At 52.5% G+C, this 19,694-nt stretch overlaps 2 protein-coding genes across 2 annotated transcripts; one reads left to right on the top strand and one right to left on the bottom strand.

Annotated features, from left to right (window-relative positions):
• Positions 1 to 427: 427 nt before the first annotated feature.
• Positions 428 to 11,937, bottom strand: TOP3A (DNA topoisomerase III alpha). Its single transcript, XM_063171633.1, has 20 exons — positions 11,922 to 11,937; positions 11,002 to 11,243; positions 9,658 to 9,717; positions 9,059 to 9,132; positions 8,356 to 8,431; positions 7,722 to 7,830; positions 7,114 to 7,257; positions 6,457 to 6,627; positions 6,145 to 6,245; positions 5,937 to 6,011; positions 5,740 to 5,822; positions 5,418 to 5,625; positions 5,071 to 5,256; positions 4,776 to 4,905; positions 4,325 to 4,438; positions 4,080 to 4,245; positions 3,542 to 3,685; positions 3,143 to 3,265; positions 2,206 to 2,930; positions 428 to 1,288 (listed from the first exon to the last, which is right to left on the bottom strand). Exons 2-20 carry the CDS (start codon positions 11,179 to 11,181, stop codon positions 1,110 to 1,112), a joined length of 3,048 nt encoding a protein of 1,015 aa, XP_063027703.1. The 5' UTR covers positions 11,182 to 11,243; positions 11,922 to 11,937; the 3' UTR covers positions 428 to 1,109.
• A 394-nt stretch (positions 11,938 to 12,331) lies between these two features.
• SMCR8 (SMCR8-C9orf72 complex subunit) lies at positions 12,332 to 19,647 on the top strand. The gene is made up of 2 exons (XM_063171629.1): positions 12,332 to 14,750; positions 16,671 to 19,647. The coding sequence occupies exons 1-2, from the start codon at positions 12,403 to 12,405 to the stop codon at positions 17,122 to 17,124; spliced, it is 2,802 nt and encodes a 933-aa protein (XP_063027699.1). The 5' UTR covers positions 12,332 to 12,402; the 3' UTR covers positions 17,125 to 19,647.
• The last annotated feature ends 47 nt before the right edge of the window (positions 19,648 to 19,694 follow it).

Genomic DNA, 19,694 nt, shown 5'->3' with positions numbered 1-19,694 from the left:
TGGCCCCAGGAACTGCTCTGTGCAGGACCCTGAGCAGCACTGGGGCTCCTGGCAGCAGAGCACACAGCAATCCTGCAGATTCCCTCCTTTGATGAACAGAGGAAGCCCCAGCAGCGAGGGAAGAGGCAGCCTGGCTTCCCAGGGAGTTCAGTCTGAACCCAGAACAGGAAAACAGAGCTTCTCTTCAGCTCAGCCAACTCTGTCTGTCTGTCCCAGATCAGCAGATGCAGCTGGTGAGATAAAAACTTTTTCCCATCTCTTTGTAGCTCACTTCTAAATTGCTGTGGGGAGTTTCTGCCAAGAAAGCTCCTCTATTGTTCCAGTGATTGGAAAGAGCAAGATTTGGCTGGATGCTTTCACAGTAAAAGCTTCACTATTTGATGTAGGAAGAAATAATTAGGGAAAGCTAAGGTGTCACTGCATCAAATTTAAAATTTAAATAATATTTTAATAAGAAACTCATTTAGTTTGACAAAAATAACTTTGATCAGCTAGCAGCATCACAAAGGCATGTCTCAAAGTTTGAGGAAGAACTTGCCTTCAAATTCAGGAACCATCTAAAATGAGGGCTTTTCCTGAGCACTGCAGCTGAGCTCCTCCCAAGGCCAGCACCAGATCCTGCTCCTCTGCACCTGACCCTCCTTCACAACCCAGGTAAGGGTGACAATAAGGGGAATGTTGCTCAGATAACATCAACTGAGAAGGGAACTCAAATTCCACACTGTGGAAAGGCAGGGCCTGAGCAGAGCTTGGCAGCCCTGGTGTCTGATCCAGCTTTTCCCTGCGTGGAGAGGCCAGGAACAACACCAGGATGGTGCAGGGGATGATGCAGTGCAGTTTTCTCCACAGACTCAGCTTCCAAGTGCTTCCTTGAAATGTTCAGACCTTCCCAAACTGCTCAGCAGAAGAGCAGCTGGAAACAAAACCTGGCAGTGGAACCCCTTTTCCAAGCTGGTTGAACCCTTGCTGAAACAAATGGCATCCCTTGGCAGGAGCAGCCTGAAGCCAGCCCCTCCAAAAATCACTCAAGGGGCTTGTTCCCAAAGTCCAGTTCCTTGTGCAGAGTTCACATTCCTGGTCCTTGCAGGCTCTCAGAGCTCCATCCCAGCTCAGTGGTTCTGAGGACAGGTTTTCCTCGTGTGCCCAGGCTGGTGGCAAATGCTGCAGGTCCGTGGCTTCTTGGCAGCAGATACTGAGGAGAGATTGCCTGGTCTCTTGGCCTTGCTTCCAAAGCCTCTGGAGTATCCATTGCTGCCAAAGTGGTTCAAAGAGTCATCTCCAGAAGGGCCTAGAGATAAACAACTTGAATTTAAGGATCTTTGAAAACATAAATAGTTGAGAAACACAAGGTAAGTTCAAAATAGCAGATCAAAGATTCTCAGATTATTCCTAAACCTGCATTTGTTTCAGACTTGTCTGAACAGTGAAATGTTACCCATTTGTCTTGCAGCATTAGAGACCTGTGGGAACAGCACAGGGGAAGCTGATCTGCCTGCTTGGATGCTCTGGTCTGCAGCTGAAGCAGAAACAAAACATGGCAGAGAAGAACTTGGGGTCTAAGTAGTCTTGAAAGTTTGATTTTACCCCTCCAGGCTCAATGTCTGAGGAGGGAGATCTCTCACAGACCACATCTCCCCCTCTGTACCTGGTTATGTCTCTTTTTGTCAGTTCTCTCTCTTTTGCACCCTTGTTTTGTCGTTATTTTTCTTTTCAGCATCTTTCCACACAGTTTCATCTCTGATCAAAGCTCCAGAATGACTTGCCCTTTCCCTGTACCCCCAAACAGGGGCAGAGAGAGCAGCACAGTTTCCCTGGCATGCCAGGTGGGTTTGAATGTCTCCAGAGAGGGACACTCTATCACCTCCCTGGGCAGCTGTTCCAGAGCTCTGCCACCTTTAATGTAAAGCAGTTCTTCCTCATGTTGAGGCCAAACTTCTTGTGTTTTAGTTTTTGGCCATTGCTCCTCATCCTGTCACCAAAACAAGCCTGGCACCATCCTTCCCTGAGATATTTACATGCATTAATGAGATCCCCTCTAAGTTTTCTTTTCTCTAGACTAAACAGGCCCAGCTGCCTCAGCCAGAGAGATGCTTCAGAGCCCCCACCACCTTTGTGGCCTCCCCTGGACCCTCTCCAGCATCTCCTTGTTCTGCTCAGCTGAAGAACAGCCTGCAACCCTGCAGCGTGCCCCCAGCCCAGCCATACCTGGTGCCACGTTCTCATCTGCCCACTGGAAGAAGCCACACTGCTGCTCCCGGGGCTTGGGGCAGGTGTGGAACTGCCTCCCCTTGTTGGGGCCGTCCTTCTGCACGGTGCGCGTCACCGCGGGCTGGTCACACCTGCACACCGTGCCACCGCCACCTCCAGCGTCCCAGCTGCTGCTTCCCGGGGGCTCCCTGCCTCCTCCTGGCCTCTGGAATCCTGCTGGGCTTCTTCCAGCAGCGGGCTGGAGCGGCGTGAAGCTGCCTCTGTCCTGTGGCTGCTCGTCAGCCCAGAGGAAGAAGTTGCAGGAGCCGGAGCCGCACTTGTAGAACTGGCGGCCCTTGTTGGGGCCGTCCTTGCGCACGGTCAGCAGCAGCGCCTCGCTGCCACAGTTGCACACCACAGCATTGCCATCGTCTGCAGCAGCTGCAGGAGCAGCTGGAGGAGCAGCCCTGGGGGTCCTGGAGGAGTTGATGGAGAGCAGGTGTCCCCGTGCCTGGTTTGAGGTCCCCCTGGCTTGCCTGGTCTCGCTGCTGGATCTGTTCAGGGAGTGGTTGGCCTGCAGGTGGTGCTCGGGTTGGGGGGTGGATGGTGCAGGTTGGGATGATCTGTGCAAGTACTTGAGGTCCAAAAGCTCTTTCAGCATCTCATCACAGCCTCCAATGCAGCCAATGAACTCCAGGGGCATCACAGGGGGAACACTGCCCTTCTTGAATTTAAACTTCAGTCTGCAGGGAAAGGAAGAGTCAGTCTTCCAGTTTCTCATCAACAGACCTCAATTTATACTTGGGCTTTTATTTATTGTTTTGATTCTGCTATATGGAGGCCAGTTTCCCCAAGCCCTCTTCTTTCCATCCCCAAGCCAAGTGCTGCCCCAGCTTTCCAAGACTGGAATGGAAAATGGTTGCCCATCCTAGCCCATGGAAGTGGCATGACCTACCTGTGAACTGGATGGGGTTTACACACATCACAGATGCTGTCATCCCTGGTCACATCCACCACAAAATCAGGGAACCAGACTGCAGTTTTACAGGCTGGATAGCCCATGCAGCTGAGATAGAACCTGCCGAGGCACAAAGGCACTGGATGAGGAAGAGGCAAACTCAAGACAGCTGGGGATCCCTTCTCGTGTCTTCTCAGCCATCAGAAATTGTCAAAACTGCAATTTTACAGGGGAAATACCTGAGAAGAGATTCAGCTGAGTCCACACAGCTCATGTAGCTGGTGGAGTCAGCAAGCTTCAGCCCAAGGTTTCCAAGCTTTCACCAAAGGAGGTAAAAATGAAAGCCTGGAGAAACACAAACCAACACAGGAGGCTACAAGAGGGAAGGTCACCAACCCGCCGTTCTTCCTGGTCTTCAGGACCATGTCACTGTTGCACTGGGGACATTTCCGAACAGAAAGGGGCATGGCTGGGTACACCTCATCCTGCTCTGGAACTTCTGCAGCTTCTCCCAGATACTGAGCCAGGGCCTGGTCCAACCTGTAAAGAAATGAGCAGAGCAATCAGGTGCTGCAGTGACTCAAGAGCCTGCTGCCCCCCACACAGCCCTCTGAGCTCCTCCACGAGCACACTGACTCAGCACCACGTTTCTGGAACAGGAAAGGTGTGGGTACAACATCAGAGGTCAATGCATGTTGCCATCCCCAAATTTAATCTTAACTGCTCATCCTGGTTTAAACCCTTGGCTGGGAGGAACTCCTGACAGCATGCCAGGCTTTGAGTCATCCTTTCCCACACAAATACCACAACATGGGGGGCAGAGCTCCAGGGAAAGAGTGTGACAGGATCCCCCACTCCAGGCTGAGCCCCAGAAGAGCAGCAAGCACCTCCCAGCACAACAAAGCAGAAGGAAGAGGGCAAAGACAGGACTCACTTGTTGGCTCTGGCCACAGCTTCAATGAAGACTTGCTTGTACTTCTGGACCTGCTGCTGCAACACTACAGATTTGTCTTTCTTCCCCTCACAGATCAATTTTAGATCAGCCTCCAGCTCAGCTCGAAGGTCAGGCTTGGACATCTCGTAGCCCATGGAATCATAGCCTGAGGAATATGTGGAATGGTGAGTGAAAGGAAGGAGCCAGTAAGGCCTCTGGCACCTTTGTGAGGGCTCTCTGCTCACCTTCCACCAGCCCCATGCCCAGCTGGCCGGGCAGGAAGCGCTGATCCGCCGTCAGCCCCACGTACATGCGCGTCTTGATTGTCTCGATGTGCTCGGCGTGGGTGGCATCAGTCCCTGGAAGCAGAGAGATGTCAGCCAAACCAAGAGGCAAGAAGTGATTTCCCCTATGCCCAGAAACAAGGAAATAACTTGTGGTGAGGAGCAGCACTGCCCTTGTGCCCTGCTGGCACTGAGGCCAGCAAGGTGCTGGCAGCACACCCTGAACCCAAAATTTCCCCCCTCCCTGGGTACTGGAGGCGCTCTGCAGGCTCCTGAGGATGTTTGGACTTTGCCCTTTATTTCCCTTTTTTCTGTACATTTAAGTAATTTCTTATCTACAGCAACATTTGGAGAATTCCCTGGGGAGAATTCCCTCTGCCAAGAGCAATAGGCCACGCTGCCCAGTACTGACCAATGCCGTGTTTTTCCATGAGAGCAATGAGATCTGCTTCTGTGAGGAGCAGGGGAGGACTGGTTTCCCCATCCACCATCTCCACCGTGGTGGGCTGAAAACGAGACCCTTTATGATACAGAGGGATAACCTGGAGAGAAGGAGAGTATCTTTGAAACTGCTTCCTGGTCCATTCAGGACAAAGGCTCTGAGCCAAACAGCCAGAAATGGTCAAAAGATGCTGTGCAGAGAGATCTAAAGTTGGCAGTGAAGTGCTACTTCAGCCTCTCCCACTTATGTTACTCAAGGGGATTACCTTATCACTCCACTTGTCATAAGGATACACTTCCAGGTAATTTCTGGCCAGGATCATGAGTCCCTGAGCAATGAATTGCTCGTTGGCAATGTCGATCTCCACGGTTGTTTCCTGTCCTTTGGCATCCTGAGAGCAGCAAGCCAGGAAGTGGCGCACGATGAACTCGTAGAGTCTCTGCTCATTGCCCTGAGATCAACCAGTGAGAAGGGTGAGTGTCCTCCCAGATAAACAAGACATCACAAATCAGTGGGGTCTCAGGTGAGGATTTTGTGCTAATGATCACATTAAGATTTTATCTTAATTTATCAAGCAACACAACCCATCCAGTTCCCTCTGGTTACACCCACCTGCAGGTTGCTGGCATATTTTGTGGGGTGAATGGGAGGGTGAGCCTGATCAGATTTGGTTCCACTCCGAGGAGTTGGCCCACCCTCATCCAAAATCCTCTGTGCAAACCCTCCCCAGTTTGGGTCCTGTGTTTGCTGTTCTACCAAGGCAGACAGGTTCAGCTCCTTGGGGAAAATGTTGGTCTCAGTTCGAGGGTAACTAATGAACCTTGAGAAGAAAGACAGGAGAGCAATTTGAGAGTTGCTCCAAGATCCTTCCCATTTCTAAGGCCATTTAGTTTTAGAAGAATTAAGTTTACCAAGCCAAGTCTTGCTTTCTTACCCTTTAGTATAGAGTTTTTCTGCTATTGTCATTGTTTCCTTTGCATTTATTTTCAGTTTGCGGGAAGCCAATTTTTCCAGTTCCTGCGTTGGGAAGAGCCAGAAAACCCGAAAGTATTAGTGGATAATTCAAAGCAGTGAGTAAAACATCTGTTCAAAGCTCTTTTCAGAGAAACCCTACCCAGAGTTCAAACATACCACAGTGTCCAGGGGCAGGGGCCTCCATTTGCTCTTTGGCTTGCTCACAACATCAACAACAGTCGCTACCGGATCCTAAACAGAGTAAGCAAAACCCACATATCCTTCAGGAGTTTACACAAACTGTTCTTTAAAAGTCTTGAGCAAGACAGATACAGGGAATATTTGGCTGAATCTGGATTATGCAACTATTTACAAGCTTTCCTACCTCCATACACATCTGGTAAAGGACCAGGCACGCCGTGTGATTGAAGAGCCGGTTCCTCTTCCAGTTGAAGACCACGCTGCCGTCCTCATGGTCGTGGGTCACTGTGAGGGACAACAGAGCTGGCTGATGCAGGAGCCACAAAATGGAAATACCACAAAGGAGCTTGGAAACCTTCCATCTTTGCTCAGTGTTCATGGCAGAGGAGAGGAAATTATCTCTGGAGTGTTTTTGTGTCAGTTGCTCCAATGTTTTTCCTTTTTATCCACATCAAACCCTTGAAGATGGAGCCCAGGAGTGTTTCCCCAAACATACCTTTAATTTTGTAGAAGGCTTCAGGAACAAAAGCCTGGATGGCTTTAAAGCGTTCAACTACAAATCCCAGTGTGGGGAACTGGCAGCTGCCATAGCTGATCAGCTGATCTGCTAAAATATCAGGGAAGATCTTCCGCAGCCTCAGTGTCTGGAATCTGGTGAAGGCAGCACCTGAGGGAACAAAATAGGCACCACAACTGAATATAACAAAGCTGAGTGATAATGACAGTACTTCAAATATTTTTAATATTCTGAGCATTAATTTTATAATACTCAGTTGAAGAAGCTTGTCAGTGCTGCATGAGCTATAAATTTAATATTTGCTTCAAGGAGAAATTTCCTCTTTTCAGGAGGATTTTCTTCACAGAAGAGACTTTTAAACATTGGAATGGACTGCCCAGGGAGGTGGTGGAGTCACCATCCCTGAAGATGTTCAAGAAACAACTGGATGTGGCATTCAGGACTCTGGTTTACAGGAAGGGATCAGTCACAGGTTGGATTCGCTCTTGGGAGTTGATGATGCTCTGATTCAAAGAGCACACTCCCAGTAAAACATGAGATGTCTTTTAGTCATATCTGATCTAAAAATCAGTTTCAAGAGACTACACAGGGCATTTCTGCCTTGAGCTGAGGTTCCAGTAAGAGATGTTTACGTGCCTATCCTGAGGTCCAGCTCCTGCCTGACGTCCACGGCGTCGCTGGTTCTCTGGTCGGGCTGGGTGAGGTTCTCACAGGCGGCCCTGACAGCGTGAGGGGTGATCTCAGAGAACCGTGCTCGGAACACCTGCAGGTTTGGCTTTACTGCACACACACACACACAGAGAAATCACAGGGACTCCATCACCAACAGAAAGGAGCAGCTGATAAACACAAAAAACACAAAACCATCTACCAAACAGCTACAAAGAACACAAAACCATTTTGGAGTCAGGTTAATTCCCTGTGTCTGCCTTGATGTATTTTAACCAGTGTTACGTCTTCAGGGGGCTTTAGCACTCTGAAGACAGGAATTTGAAACAATACTTTGGCTATTTTCTATAAAATTTGGAAGTCATCACCCTGCTCTGAGTCAGAGTGCTTAAGAGAGCGTGCTCTCAACTGATTCTACAGCGTTCCAACAGCTGGATGCATTTCTGGCCTAGCATGGCCACCTTATTAGAATTAGCCAGCATTTAACCTGGACACAATAAAACTGAGAATTTTCCTCTGCTGAAGGAGTTGTTAAACCATTAATGGAATCAGAGTGATGGAGATGCTCTACACACCAGCTCTGCACACGTGGATGATCTCAAAGCCAATGTTCTCTCCTTCTCGGTCGCAGTCAGTCCAGATCACCAGGGCTTGGCACTGCTGGATTTCTCGTTCAAGGGTTCTCTGAGAGGAGAAAAACAACACAGGGAGAACATTCCAGGCCACTTGCTCTGTCATTTCATTTCAGAATGACTCACTGAACACCAAATGCAATGTGTATCCATGGAGATGGGTTGTTGCAATAACATTTTGTAATTGTGTGTCTCGGGAGATCAGGCAGCTTTTAAAAGAATTGAGTCATTTATTTACATCTAATTCTGTTAAAAAGTTTGGCTTGGAGCAGGTTGTGCCACAATCTGTTTTCTAAAAATGTCTTTTTCTGTAGAACTGAGACACAATCATCAATTCCACCTTGTTGGAAAAAAACATTTCTATTTTTAGCTGTTCTTTCACTGCACTACTTGTACATGAACAAGAGTTTCAGTGCCACAAATGAACAGCATATACAGTCCTAGGAAATGTAGGAGCAATCTGCTAAACTGCAGAAATGTGGATGTTAAGGACAAAGGTAAGATCATCCCTCTGTCTGGGACAAGATTTGTTGAGCCAACCCCAGAGCTCAGTTTCAAAGTCTTAACCATGATGTACCTTGATATCCAGGTAATTTTCAGGGCAATACTTCTCAATTTCAGCATCAAAAAGAGCTAAAGGGTTGCAGCTATGCCTGGAAAACAGAGGAGAAATGTGTGTGTGCATCACATAAACTAAAACACTATTTGTGAGACACTACTTGGTGCTCCCTAAGTACTGGAATTAATGTATTTTATTACAGGCCTTGTTTCAGACAACAGAAATGAAATACTGAGTAACATTTCAAAGCAACAGAATGAAAAAGCAGCCAGAGAAAACAGCAAATCTGGAAGGCAACAAGCAGCTTGTCCTGTCTGAAGCCCAGAGTACAAAAGGAGGTAAGGCAGGGAAAGCACCTTGCTTCCCAGAACAGCTCCCAGCTGAACAAAGAACACAAAACCATCCCATTTTGGAGTCAGTTTAATTCCCTGTGTCTGCCTTGATGTATTTTAACCAGTATTGTCTTCAGGGGGTTTTAGCACTTTGAAGACGGGAATTTGAAACAATATTTTGGCTACTTTCTATAAAATTTGGAATTCATCACCCTGCTCTGAGTCAGAGTCCCTCCCTGCTCCTTTGTCTTTGAGCTTGCAGTGTCAAGGATGGGAACAGGAGGTGACAGGTCCTTCCTGTGAGGGCCAGGAGGTGACAGAGCCCCTCCTGTGAGGGCCAGGAGGTGACAGAGCCCTTCCCCTCCCTGCCAGGGACACGAGGTACCAACCATTTGCGAAATGGCATGATAAAATCATGAGCCAGTAAATGTCCTGACACGGATGTCATCACCATGGTAACGTTCTGCAAGAGACACAGCAAGGAAATTAGTGCCCATCACTCACCAAAAACTACCCACAGCCCCAAAATCCCCCTTTGGTTCTCAGTTTAAATGATTAGTGACACCTTTCTCCTGTTAATCCCAGAATTGTTTGGGTTGGGAGGGATCTTAAAGCTCATCCAGTGTCACCCCCTGCCATGGCAGGGACACCTTCCCCTGTCCCAGGCTGCTCCAAGCCCCATCCAACCTGGCCTGGAACACTTCCAGGGATGGAGCAACCATCATAACAAGCTCTATCCATGGCCTTATCCTCAATTTTTGTAGGAAGCTCCCAATTCTAAACAGCAATGTATTTTTGACTGACATAAAACCAGAAAGTTAAAAGATTTAGAGCAACAAAACAGGTGGTGGAGCAAAGGAAACAACATCTGACTTTTTCTCATCTTTGGGCAGAACATCCCCGTGTTTTTTAACTCCTGAGAAATGGCTTTTATTAATTAGTATTAGTACTTCATTAATCCAGCAGCAGATGGAGAGAGAACTCTTACCTGGCCAAACATCTGGTAGTCATATTCATAGATTTTGTTGAACTTGGAAAACCCTTCTCGCTGGAAGGAAAAGGAGAATTCCTGAGTTTCTGGATTTTCACAGGACACAAATTCTTAATTTTTTTTTAAATTAAAATTTTTAACAGGAAACAAATCCATCCTGCCCCACTTTGTCCACACTGGGATGGAAATCTCCTGTATCATTTATGGAGGCACTGAAATGGTGATTCCCAAGGTAAGAGGATTTTTAACCATTCCTGAAGATGGTGCCAGGGTTATCTCCTCATGAATAATGAGGAACTGATTTATTTAATGGGGCTGGCCAGTTTTTAGAAACTCCTATCTTGTTCCAAGTGACAAGCAGTGTCCCCAAGGATACCTCCCACCTAACTGGGACCCATGGAAGTTTGTAGATTGTGTATTTACTGCTTTTTTCACAGAAGCAGGATGATGTCTTGATTGGCACTGTCAGCACCCAGGTTCTCAATAACACCTCTTAATCAAATAAAGGGGGTTGGAACCATGTGGGGGTCAGCCTGTTTTCCCAGGTGACAAGGTGAGAGGGAACAACCTCAGGCTGTCCCAGGGAAGGTTTAGGCTGGACATCAGGAATAATTTCTTCATGGAAAGGGTTACCAAGCATTGCAAGTGCCCAGGGAAGTGGTGGAGTCACCCCCCTGCCAGAGGTGTTCAAGGAACAGCTGGATGTGGCACTCAGTGCTCTGGTCTGGGTGCCAAGGTGGGGATCATGGGCTGGACTCAACAATCTCAGAGGTCTTTTTCAACCTCTGATTCTGGTCTAGCAGCACCTTAGTTTGGAAATTCTTTAGTTTGGAAACAGGAAGTGATTATGCAAACTGTTACCAGAGCAGCAGAGAGTAGAAATAATTGAATTTTTGTTCTCCAAACTACAGCCTGTTTTTGCTTTATTTGGTGACCTCCGGTAAACCCCTGACACTGCTGGTGCTGCAGAAGTGCTGCTTTTAGACAGGGAGATGCATGCCAATGGATGGTGTCCATTTCTGAAGCCCTTGTCAGGAAGGACCCAGGGAGCTCTCACCATGGGAAGGCAGAGGGAGCTGAATACCCACTCTGCTTAACCCACAAGGACCTGAGACTCCCAAATACATTCGGGCCAGTGATGTTTGTCCACAGAACATTCTTGTACCCTCGTGTGTCCAGGGACAAAACCAGTGCCAAGTGTGCCATGTGCTGATGTGAAGTGGCCATGCCAAGAGTGGTGAGAGTGCTGAGAGGGCTGGAGCTGCCATACACAACACAAACCCGCCCCACCCCTGTCTCCGCGCCCCAGGGGGCAGCACGGTGTGGCCGGGCCGTTCCTACCCGCCGCATCCTCCTGTTGGAGAGCAGCTCGGCGATGCCCCGGGCAGCATCGTTCTTCTCGGCCACGCACAGCACCTTGCGGATCCTCTGCAGCGCCACCTCCTCCGCGGCCCGCGAGAAGCAGCGCCAGGGCTGGGGCAGCATGCTGGCCCTGCGGAGCAGCCGCACGGACACGTTCATCACAGGGGGTGAGGCCAGGGCATGCTGCTGCTGCTGCTGCTGCTCCGCGTCCCGGGCCGGTGCTGCTGGGATGGAGAGAGCGCCGGGGTCACCGGGAGGCTCGGGGCAGCCCCTCGGGGATGGAGAAGGTGCCACCAAGGGCAGCCTGCCCTGCAGGCACAGCTGTCGGAGGTCCCGCAGCCCGTCCCTTGGTCCTGTCTCTTATCCACGGCAGCGCAGTCCCCTCATCACCCCCGATCCCCCCTTGGGCTCTCCCTTACCGGGGACAGCGCAGCCCCCTCATCATCCCTGCTCCCTCTTGGGCTCTCCCTTACCGGGGACAGCGCAGCCCCCTCATCATCCCTGCTCCCTCTCGGGCTCTCCCTTAGCCAGGGCAGTGCAGTCCCCTCATCACCCTGATCTCCTTCGGGCTGTCCCTTACCGGGGGCAGCGCAGTTCCCTCATCACCCCCGTTTCCCCCCTCGGGCTGTCCCTTAACGGGGTAGCGCAGTCCCCTCATCACTCCCGATCCCCCCCTGGAGCTGTCCCTTATCGGGGGCAGCGCAGGCCCCTCGCCATCCCTGCTTCCTCTCGGGCTGTCCCTTACCGGGGGCAGCGCAGTTCCCTCATCACCCCCGATATCCCCCTGGAGCTGCCCCTTATCCAGGCAGCGCAGCCCCCTCGCCACCCCCGATTCCCCCTCAGGCTGTCCCTTTCCCTTTCTCTTTCCTTTCGCCCTTTTCTCCCCGTTCCCCCCTCACCTCCCAGACTTCCCGCGCTCCGCTGTCGCTCTCCCTCACCGTCACGTCCTGCCGTAAAGCGCAGCCGCGGCGGCGCCACGGAACTACAACTCCCGAGATGCTCCGCGGCGCCCCTCCCGCCGGCGCTCCGCCTCGGTTTTCACCCTTTCCCGCCGCCGCTGGGCGCGTCCCACGGTCGGTAACGACAAAAAGCGACGACGGTAAATATAAACAACTCCAGCTGAGGAAGAGGAGGAGGAGGAGGCGGTGGCGTCGCTTCCTGCCGGCGGGGTCAGAGGCCGCGCGTCATGTGACTCCAAGATGGCTGCGGGTCCGTGAGGAGGCGGCGGCTCCGGCCATGGCGGCGGCGTGAGGGGGACACGGGGCTGCGGCAGCGGCGGGGCCGGGCCGGGGCTGCGCCGGCGCCTCCCGCGGGGCCCGGCGGTGGCGGGGGGACCGGGGGCGCGTCGCTGCTCCATGACAGTCCCGTCTTGCGGGAAATATGATCAGCGCCCCTGACGTGGTGGCCTTCACCAGGGAGGAGGAGCTGGAGGATGATCTGTACCGCGAGCCGCCCCTGCCCGAGGAGTACTCGGTGCCGCTGTTCCCCTTCTCCGGCCAGGGCGCCAACCCCTGGGCCAAGGTCGCCGGCTCCAAGTTCACCCGGGACTTCATCCTCATCTCCGAGTTCTCGGAGCAAGTGGGGCCCCAGCCCCTCCTGACCATCCCCGATGACGCCAAAGTGTCGGGCACCTTCGATCTCAATTACTTTTCCCTGCGGATCATGTCTGTGGACTACCAGGCATCCTTCGTGGGGCACCCTCCCGGCTCTGCCTACCCGAAGCTGAACTTTGTGGAGGATTCCAAGGTGGTGCTGGGGGACTCCAAGGAAGGGGCCTTTGCCTACGTGCACCACTTGACCCTGTATGACCTGGAAGCCAGGGGCTTTGTGAGGCCCTTCTGCATGGCCTACATTTCTGCTGACGAGCACAAAATCATGCAGCAGTTTCAGGAACTTTCCACCGAGTTCTCCAAAGCCTCCGAATGCCTGAAGACGGGGAACCGGAAAGCGTTTGCCAACGAGCTGGAAAAGAAACTGAAAGACCTTGACTACACCAGGACCGTCCTGCACAACGAGACTGAGCAGCAGAAGAAAGCCAACGACAAGGGGTACTACACAACCCAGGCCATTGAGAAGGCCAACGAGCTGGCCAGTGTGGAAAAGTCAATCATAGAGCACCAAGACCTGCTGAGGCAAATCCGGTCGTATCCCTACAGGAAGCTGAAGGACTCTGAATTCCACCCCTACGAGCCAGAGTGTGCCCTGGACCGGGCTGATGCGGGCAGCCATGATCAGGACCCGACTGCCTCTGAGCCTGGTGAGACTCACCTTTACACCCACGTGCCATCCTACACCCCCAAACTCATCAAAGCCAAGTCTGCCAAGTGCTTTGACAAGAAGCTGAAGACGCTGGAGGAGCTCTGTGATGTTTATTTTTTCACCCAGACCCTTGACCAGTTGCACCATATCGAGAGGACTTTTCGAGGGGATGTTTGTTACCTCCTGACAGAGCAGATCAGCCGGGCTCTCCTCAAGCAGCAGAGTGTCACCAACTTCCTCTTTGAGGATGTGTCTTTCCTGGATGGAAAACCTCCTGAAAAACAGTACAGAGGCTGCCAGGGGCTCGGCCAAGATGCCATGGATGAAAAGTGTTTGGAAGAGTCCCTTGCTCCCAAAGTGGTCATAAGCCTGGGCTCCTACAAATCCAGTGTGGAGTGTGTGCCCATCAAGATGGAGCAGGAGATGGAGGACTCTGAAGAACCCAAGATGTCTGAGTCGGTGATGTCTGAGCAGCAGGAGAACCTGGACTATCTGGATGCAGATATCAAAGGCAGCATCAGCAGCGGGGAGAGCATTGAGGTGCTGGGCACGGAGAAGTCGGGCTCTGGGCTGCCCAAGTCGGAGAGCCAGGCCAGCCTGCCCGCTATGGCCAGCCCCCAGGCCGGCCGCAGCAAGGTGGGCAGCCGGCGCACAGTCAGCGAGGACAGCATCGAGGTGCTCAGCACGTGTCCCTCCGAGGCCCTCATCCCAGAGGACTTCAAAGCCAGCTACCCAAGTGCCATTAACGAGGAGCCCTACGCGGATGATGACGAGGGAGGCCTTCGCTTCACCCCCAGAGCCATCCCGGGCGCGCACGACGGGCAGGACGACATCTCCAAGCAGGAGAGCTTAGTGCAGGTGGATGCTGCCTGTTGTATCGGGAAGGAGAGCCCCAGTTTCCTGGAGCCGCTGGCCGAGCAGCTGGGGCGGAGGCCGTGCGAGGAGGACGGCGTGGTGCGGATCCCGCCGCAGCCCTACCGGGGCCCGGCCGAGCAGGGGCTGCGCGGGGGCTTCCCCTCCCACCAGGCCCTCTCGGGGGGGCTCCTGCCCTACGAGCCCGACTCGCGCCGCCTGACGGGCAGCAGGGAGGTGAGTAAGAGCAGCCTGGACGAGTGCTCGGACTCCACCAGCCTCATCAGCAGCGCCGCCTCCACGTGCTCCGACAGGACCCCGTCCCCGGCGCAGCCGGCGTGTGCGGCGGCCGCGGACAGGCACAGGAAGAGGGCCGGGCAGAACGCGCTGCGCTTCATCCGCCAGTACCCCTTTGCCCACCCCGCCATCTACTCCCTGCTCAGCGGCAGGACCCTGGTGGTGCTGGGAGAGGACGAGGCCATGGTCAAGAGGCTGGTGACGGCGCTCTCCATCTTCGTGCCCAGCTGCGGTGGGTACGCCAAGCCCGTGAAGCACTGGGTCACCTCCGCTCTGCACCTGGTGGATTTCCAGAAGTGGAAGTTGATTGGACTGCAGAGGTAAATGAAAGGGTCTCATTGCTTTAGTAGGGTTGAGGTGTGTGGTAAGAGCTTCATCTCAGAGGGCAATGGGTGTGAAGGGGAGGTCTCTTAATTACCAACGTAGCTGCCACGAATTTCTGCTGGTAGGAAAAGGAGTAGATTTATCCCTGTATCCAGCCTCGCTTGAGAATTAATCTTTAAAACATCTGCTGGGCACTTGCTGCCTGCCTCAGGTGAGTTACTTGGCCAGGAGGTTTTTGCCTGGCAAAGCAGAGAACAAACATCTGAGTCCTGCTGGGTTCCTGGATGATCTGATCTAAGTTCCTGGAGTTCCTTGTGTGCTCTGCTTTGCCATCTCCTGCTGGAACTCTTCTCACATTTCTAGCTGGAATTTTGGGGTAGATGGTGCTGTGCTGGAGGGGAGGAGCCTTCTTCACGTTCTGGAGCCTATTGAAGAAGTGATGAGATCTGTAGGTCAGAATTGGAGTGCAGCACCTCAGGCTGTGCTGGTGAGGAAGAAAGGTCCCTGGAGCTGTGCAGGAGCAGTGTTGGGATTGCAGGAAACCTCTGCTTAGGGTGAGAGCTGTCCCAAAAACAAGTGCCCCTTCCCAACACCCAGTCCTGAGCTGTCGCTTCACATATTAGCTCATACTAGCAAAGAATGTTTGCTCAACTCGAGGGCCCTGCCCTTGTTGATGAAAAGGATTTTTTGGCGTGTTCCAGGATGTGTTCTGTGCTTTGGGTGCAGGTATGGCAGGGAATGGCCATTGCTGTCACCAGCGTGGAAAACATGAGTCAGAGTGGCAGACAGTGCTCAGAGCCAGGCTGGAACAGCTCCTGCAGGAGTGTTTGTAAACAGCAGGAGAATTAAAACACAGAAACCTGCTTGCTGAGCTGCAGAGTATTGTATTGCTGGGGGAAATTATCCAAAACTGTGAGTTTGCTCTCATTTCTGTGCTTGTGAGGCAGGATGACAGCTCTGCCAGCAGCTGCTCACAAGCTCTCTGTCTGTCAGGGAGGTTTTTAAAAACCCCAAGTGTTTACTCGTTGCTCAGTGTTTGTGGTTAGATGCCATTTTTATAAACAGAAATCTTTATTTAAGAGCTGCCTGTAACATGTGTCAGTCATTTCAGCTCTCCTCCGTGGAATGTTAATTAAGTGCTCAGTTTAATGTGGCTGCTCTCCACAAACCATTTGTAGGAAGGCTCTGGGAAGGAATTCAGAGGCTGAACTATTTATTCCAGCGAGGATCCAGTGTCTCCTATGGCCAGGTGCTGCCTGGGCACTGGGGCAGCCCCTACACCAGTTAGGGCTCCCAGTTAGAGGCTGGGAGCTGTATCTCAGCCCAGCAGCTGTCAGCACAAAGCATGGAGGAGCTGAAGGGTGTGCGTAGGCTGCTCATTTGCATTTCAATACCATTAGGTTAAGCTTGGTGGGTAATTGCATCCTTGTGAGCTGTGGGTTTGCACCTGAGTGACAAATAGGCTCAGCCAGGAAATGTTGTGGGTTAAGGGTGGTTCTGTCTTTTAGGAAATTCAGAAGCTTCTGCTGCACTCAGGAGCAGCTCAGAGTAGCTCCATTCCAAGGGGATTTGGGGGGAGCTCTTGGAAAGAGGGGATGCTTTGGGTTTCTGAGTGATATTGGGAGGCTCCCAGCTGCTGTAAAACGTGTCTGCTCACCAGACATGTCCTATGGGTTCCTCTGCATGTCACTGAGAGAGGGAGCTGACAGAAGCGTGGTGGTTTATGCTGCAGCATGCACAGTACAGATCAGGGCATGCGGGAATCCAGGGAATTGAGGTTTCTTTAGAGCCAGTTTGTTCCCCTTTAGGCTTTATTCACCCCCAGAGATCTTCCATTAGCTCATACAGGGCACGGACACCCCGTGCTGCTTCCTTGTGGCTGCCCTGCAGCCCTGACCTGTGTGCTGCCGTTGCAGGGCAGTGTCCCCTGGCGGGGTGAACGTGCTGCACGCCCTGAGCCGCTACAGCCGCTACCTGAGCATCCTGGACGCCGACAGCAAGACCCTGCGGTGCCCCCTGTACAAGGGCAGCGTGGTGGCCAGGCTGGCCGACCACCGCACCCAGATCAAGCGGGGCAGCACCTACTACATGCACGTGCAGAGCATCCTCACCCAGCTGTGCTCCAAAGCCTTCCTCTTCACCTTCTGCCACCATTTGCACCTCCCCATCAGCGAAAGGGAACCGGAGGAATCCGTCGTGAGTCGCAGGATGAACTTCCTAAAGCTTCAGCTGGGCCTTGCCAACGAGGATGTCAAAATCGTGCAGTACTTGGCCGAGCTGCTGAAGCTGCACTACATTCAGGAACCGGGGCAGGGGGGGAACCCCCTGCTCAGATTTGACTATGTGCCCAGCTTTTTGTACAAAATCTAGCCTTGCACAGGCCCTGTGCCCGCGTGCAGGGTCTGACAGAGCTCATCCGTGCTTGGCATTGCTGTCTGCAGCAGCTCTCACACGTGGGGAAGGGGCCCAGCTGTTGGTGTCTGCTCCACAGAAATCTGGGGCTGTGGGTGTGTATTTCTGGGTGTTCCCTGTAGCCAAAAGCATAGGTGTTCCATCACATAAACCATCAGGCACTCTGTAAATGTTAGAAGGGGCACTGTTAAAGTGGATCACAGCAGCATCCTGGGGGTTACGGCATGAGGGGAGGTGATCTCGGGGATCAGTACTGACCAGTGTGCAGCCCCCCACATAGCACAGTGCACGCTTCTGCCAGAACCCTGAGCACTGTCAGTCCCTTCATGGAGCCAGGGCTGTGACCAGAGGTGTAAAGGCCATGTGAAGTTTTGTATCCACCAATGTGACTGTCATGGGAGTGATGCTCAGATCCCCCTGGCAGGGCAGCAGCTCACAGCTCTGTGCACAGCCACAGTGGGTGCTGTCCCTTCCTGCACTGAGTTTCTGGGCACTTCCCAGGATAGGCTGTCCCTGGGCGAGTGGGGGCACAGTGGAGGCACACCTGCTTCTCTCCAGAAAGGCTTTCCCAGCGTGGTTCAAATCAGGAAGGTGGGAGCAGTTCCTAAGGCTGGTGAGCCCCGAGGCGCCGGCCGCTGCGAATGTAGAGCACTGTGCCTTGTTCATTTGTCCCACCCCATCTGCTGGGTGTGCAGGGAGCCTGGGCATCATCCTCAGGCTGCAGGGAGCCTGGGCATCATCTTCAGGCTGCAGGGAGCCTGGGCATCCTCCTCAGGCTGCAGGGAGCCTTGGGATCATCCTCAGGCTGCAGGGGGACTGTGCATCCTTAGGGACACTGGGAATGCTCGGAGCATGTGAGGTCGGGGGTGGCTTTTTAAAGGTTTAAAGGCAGAAGGGAACTGAAGGAGGGTGAGGGCCCTGCTTTTAGGTGCTTTTTGTGGTGGAGGAATGATGTGATTCAGCTGGAGCCACGCTGTGAGACAGCAGGCTGTTAGCACAGGCTGGTGAGGTGCAAGTGCTCAGGAGAGATCGGGGATGAATGTACTGGATTCTGTGTTTTATCCATAATAGTTTATTTTATTTTACTTAATTTTATTTTGTTGGGTGAGTTGGCATTTGTGCTTTGTGGTAAAACAGAGCTGGCATTGCTGCCTGCTGCTCCTGGCTGAGCCATTGTCATGTCCTGACTACCTCTCCCAGGGCTCCTGGGTGGCTCTGGATGGGGCAGAACTGCTGCTCCCTGAGCCTGGGCACTGAGAACTTTTCCTTTCAAAGTTTCTGTGCCATAAAGGAGGTGCCAACAACGTGGTGACACTCCCAGGTGGTTCCTGTCAGTGCCCAAAGCTTTGTGCCCAGGCACAGCACTTCCCTCTGGAGTCTCATGGGTGATCCTGGGCTGCTCTGCCCAGTGCCATGGGCAGCAGCAGCTCCCAAGGTACTTCCAAGTAAGAAAAGTCTTTCTAGGAAAGCTAATCTTGGTTTTAATTCTTTTTAATGCTGATTATGGGGTGAGAGCAGCTGACATCATACAAGAGCTGATCTGTTCTTTGGTTTGTTGTTTTATTTTTAAACTTCTGTTTATGGTGATAATGTGAGGCAGCTTTGGAGGTGAATGTGATCTTCCTTCTGAGCCTGGGAGGTTTCTGTGTACAGCCTGGGGTTCCCCAGCGTGGCTTAGACCCCACTGGGACTTGCTGTGAGACCTGCACTCCTCCAAAGCCCTGTCTGGAGGCAGGGAGGCTCCTTGGGGAGGCTGTCATTTTGCACCAGCATCAGTGCCTCAGCATTGTGCCACCTCCTCCTCCTCTCCCCTGGAAAGGCTCTCTGGGGTACAAACCAACAGGGCAGAAAGGTGGTTTTAAGGTTATTGCTGTTTGTGGTGGCTCAGCCAAGTTGGCCTCGTGGTTCTGTCCAGAGGGATTTCCAGGGTCAGGGGTTGTTGTGATGGTGTTTTGAGGTTGTGGCTGGAAGCAGGGTGGTGTGGCCTTTGCTGAAGGTGAGCTTCTCACCTTTATAGCATGTTCAAAGCCTTCTCCTGTCCTGCCTGTGCCCTCCTGTCTCATGTGAGCTGAGTCTGCTGGTGAAAGGCTCTGTGTCCATCCAATTTTCTGCTTCCTGAGGTGCCTCAAGGTGCCCCTGATTGATTCATGCACACCCAAACTTCCACACTAAAGCTGAGGTGAGATTCCCTGGGGGAGGAGGGAGATGAGTAATGCAGGTGACGCCGGGCAGATGAAAGCTCCCAGCAGCCTGCTCTGGAGCAGGGCTCAAACCAGGAGCTTGTTTCCTGCTGGGAAACCACCCAGTGCTGTTTGGGTTTGAGGAGGGAGGGAAGGACAGACAGACAGACTTTTTTCCTGCTGACTCACTCACACGTCTTCCTCCAGCACGGAGTGGGAGGGATGATTCGTGGTGGCTCGTTTTAGTCACAGTGGTTTCAACCTGTGGTGTTCAGCCGTGCTCATAAATTGAGAAATAACTCACCTCTTGCTCCCTCTGTCCAACCTGTAGTATCTGATACTCAAGGC

The sequence above is a fragment of the Melospiza melodia genome, chromosome 18 (assembly GCF_035770615.1).
Source record: "Melospiza melodia melodia isolate bMelMel2 chromosome 18, bMelMel2.pri, whole genome shotgun sequence".
NCBI classification, from domain to species: Eukaryota; Metazoa; Chordata; class Aves; order Passeriformes; family Passerellidae; genus Melospiza; species Melospiza melodia.
The sequence above is the reverse complement of the archived record's forward strand: the minus strand, read 5'-3'. Positions and strand labels throughout refer to the sequence as shown.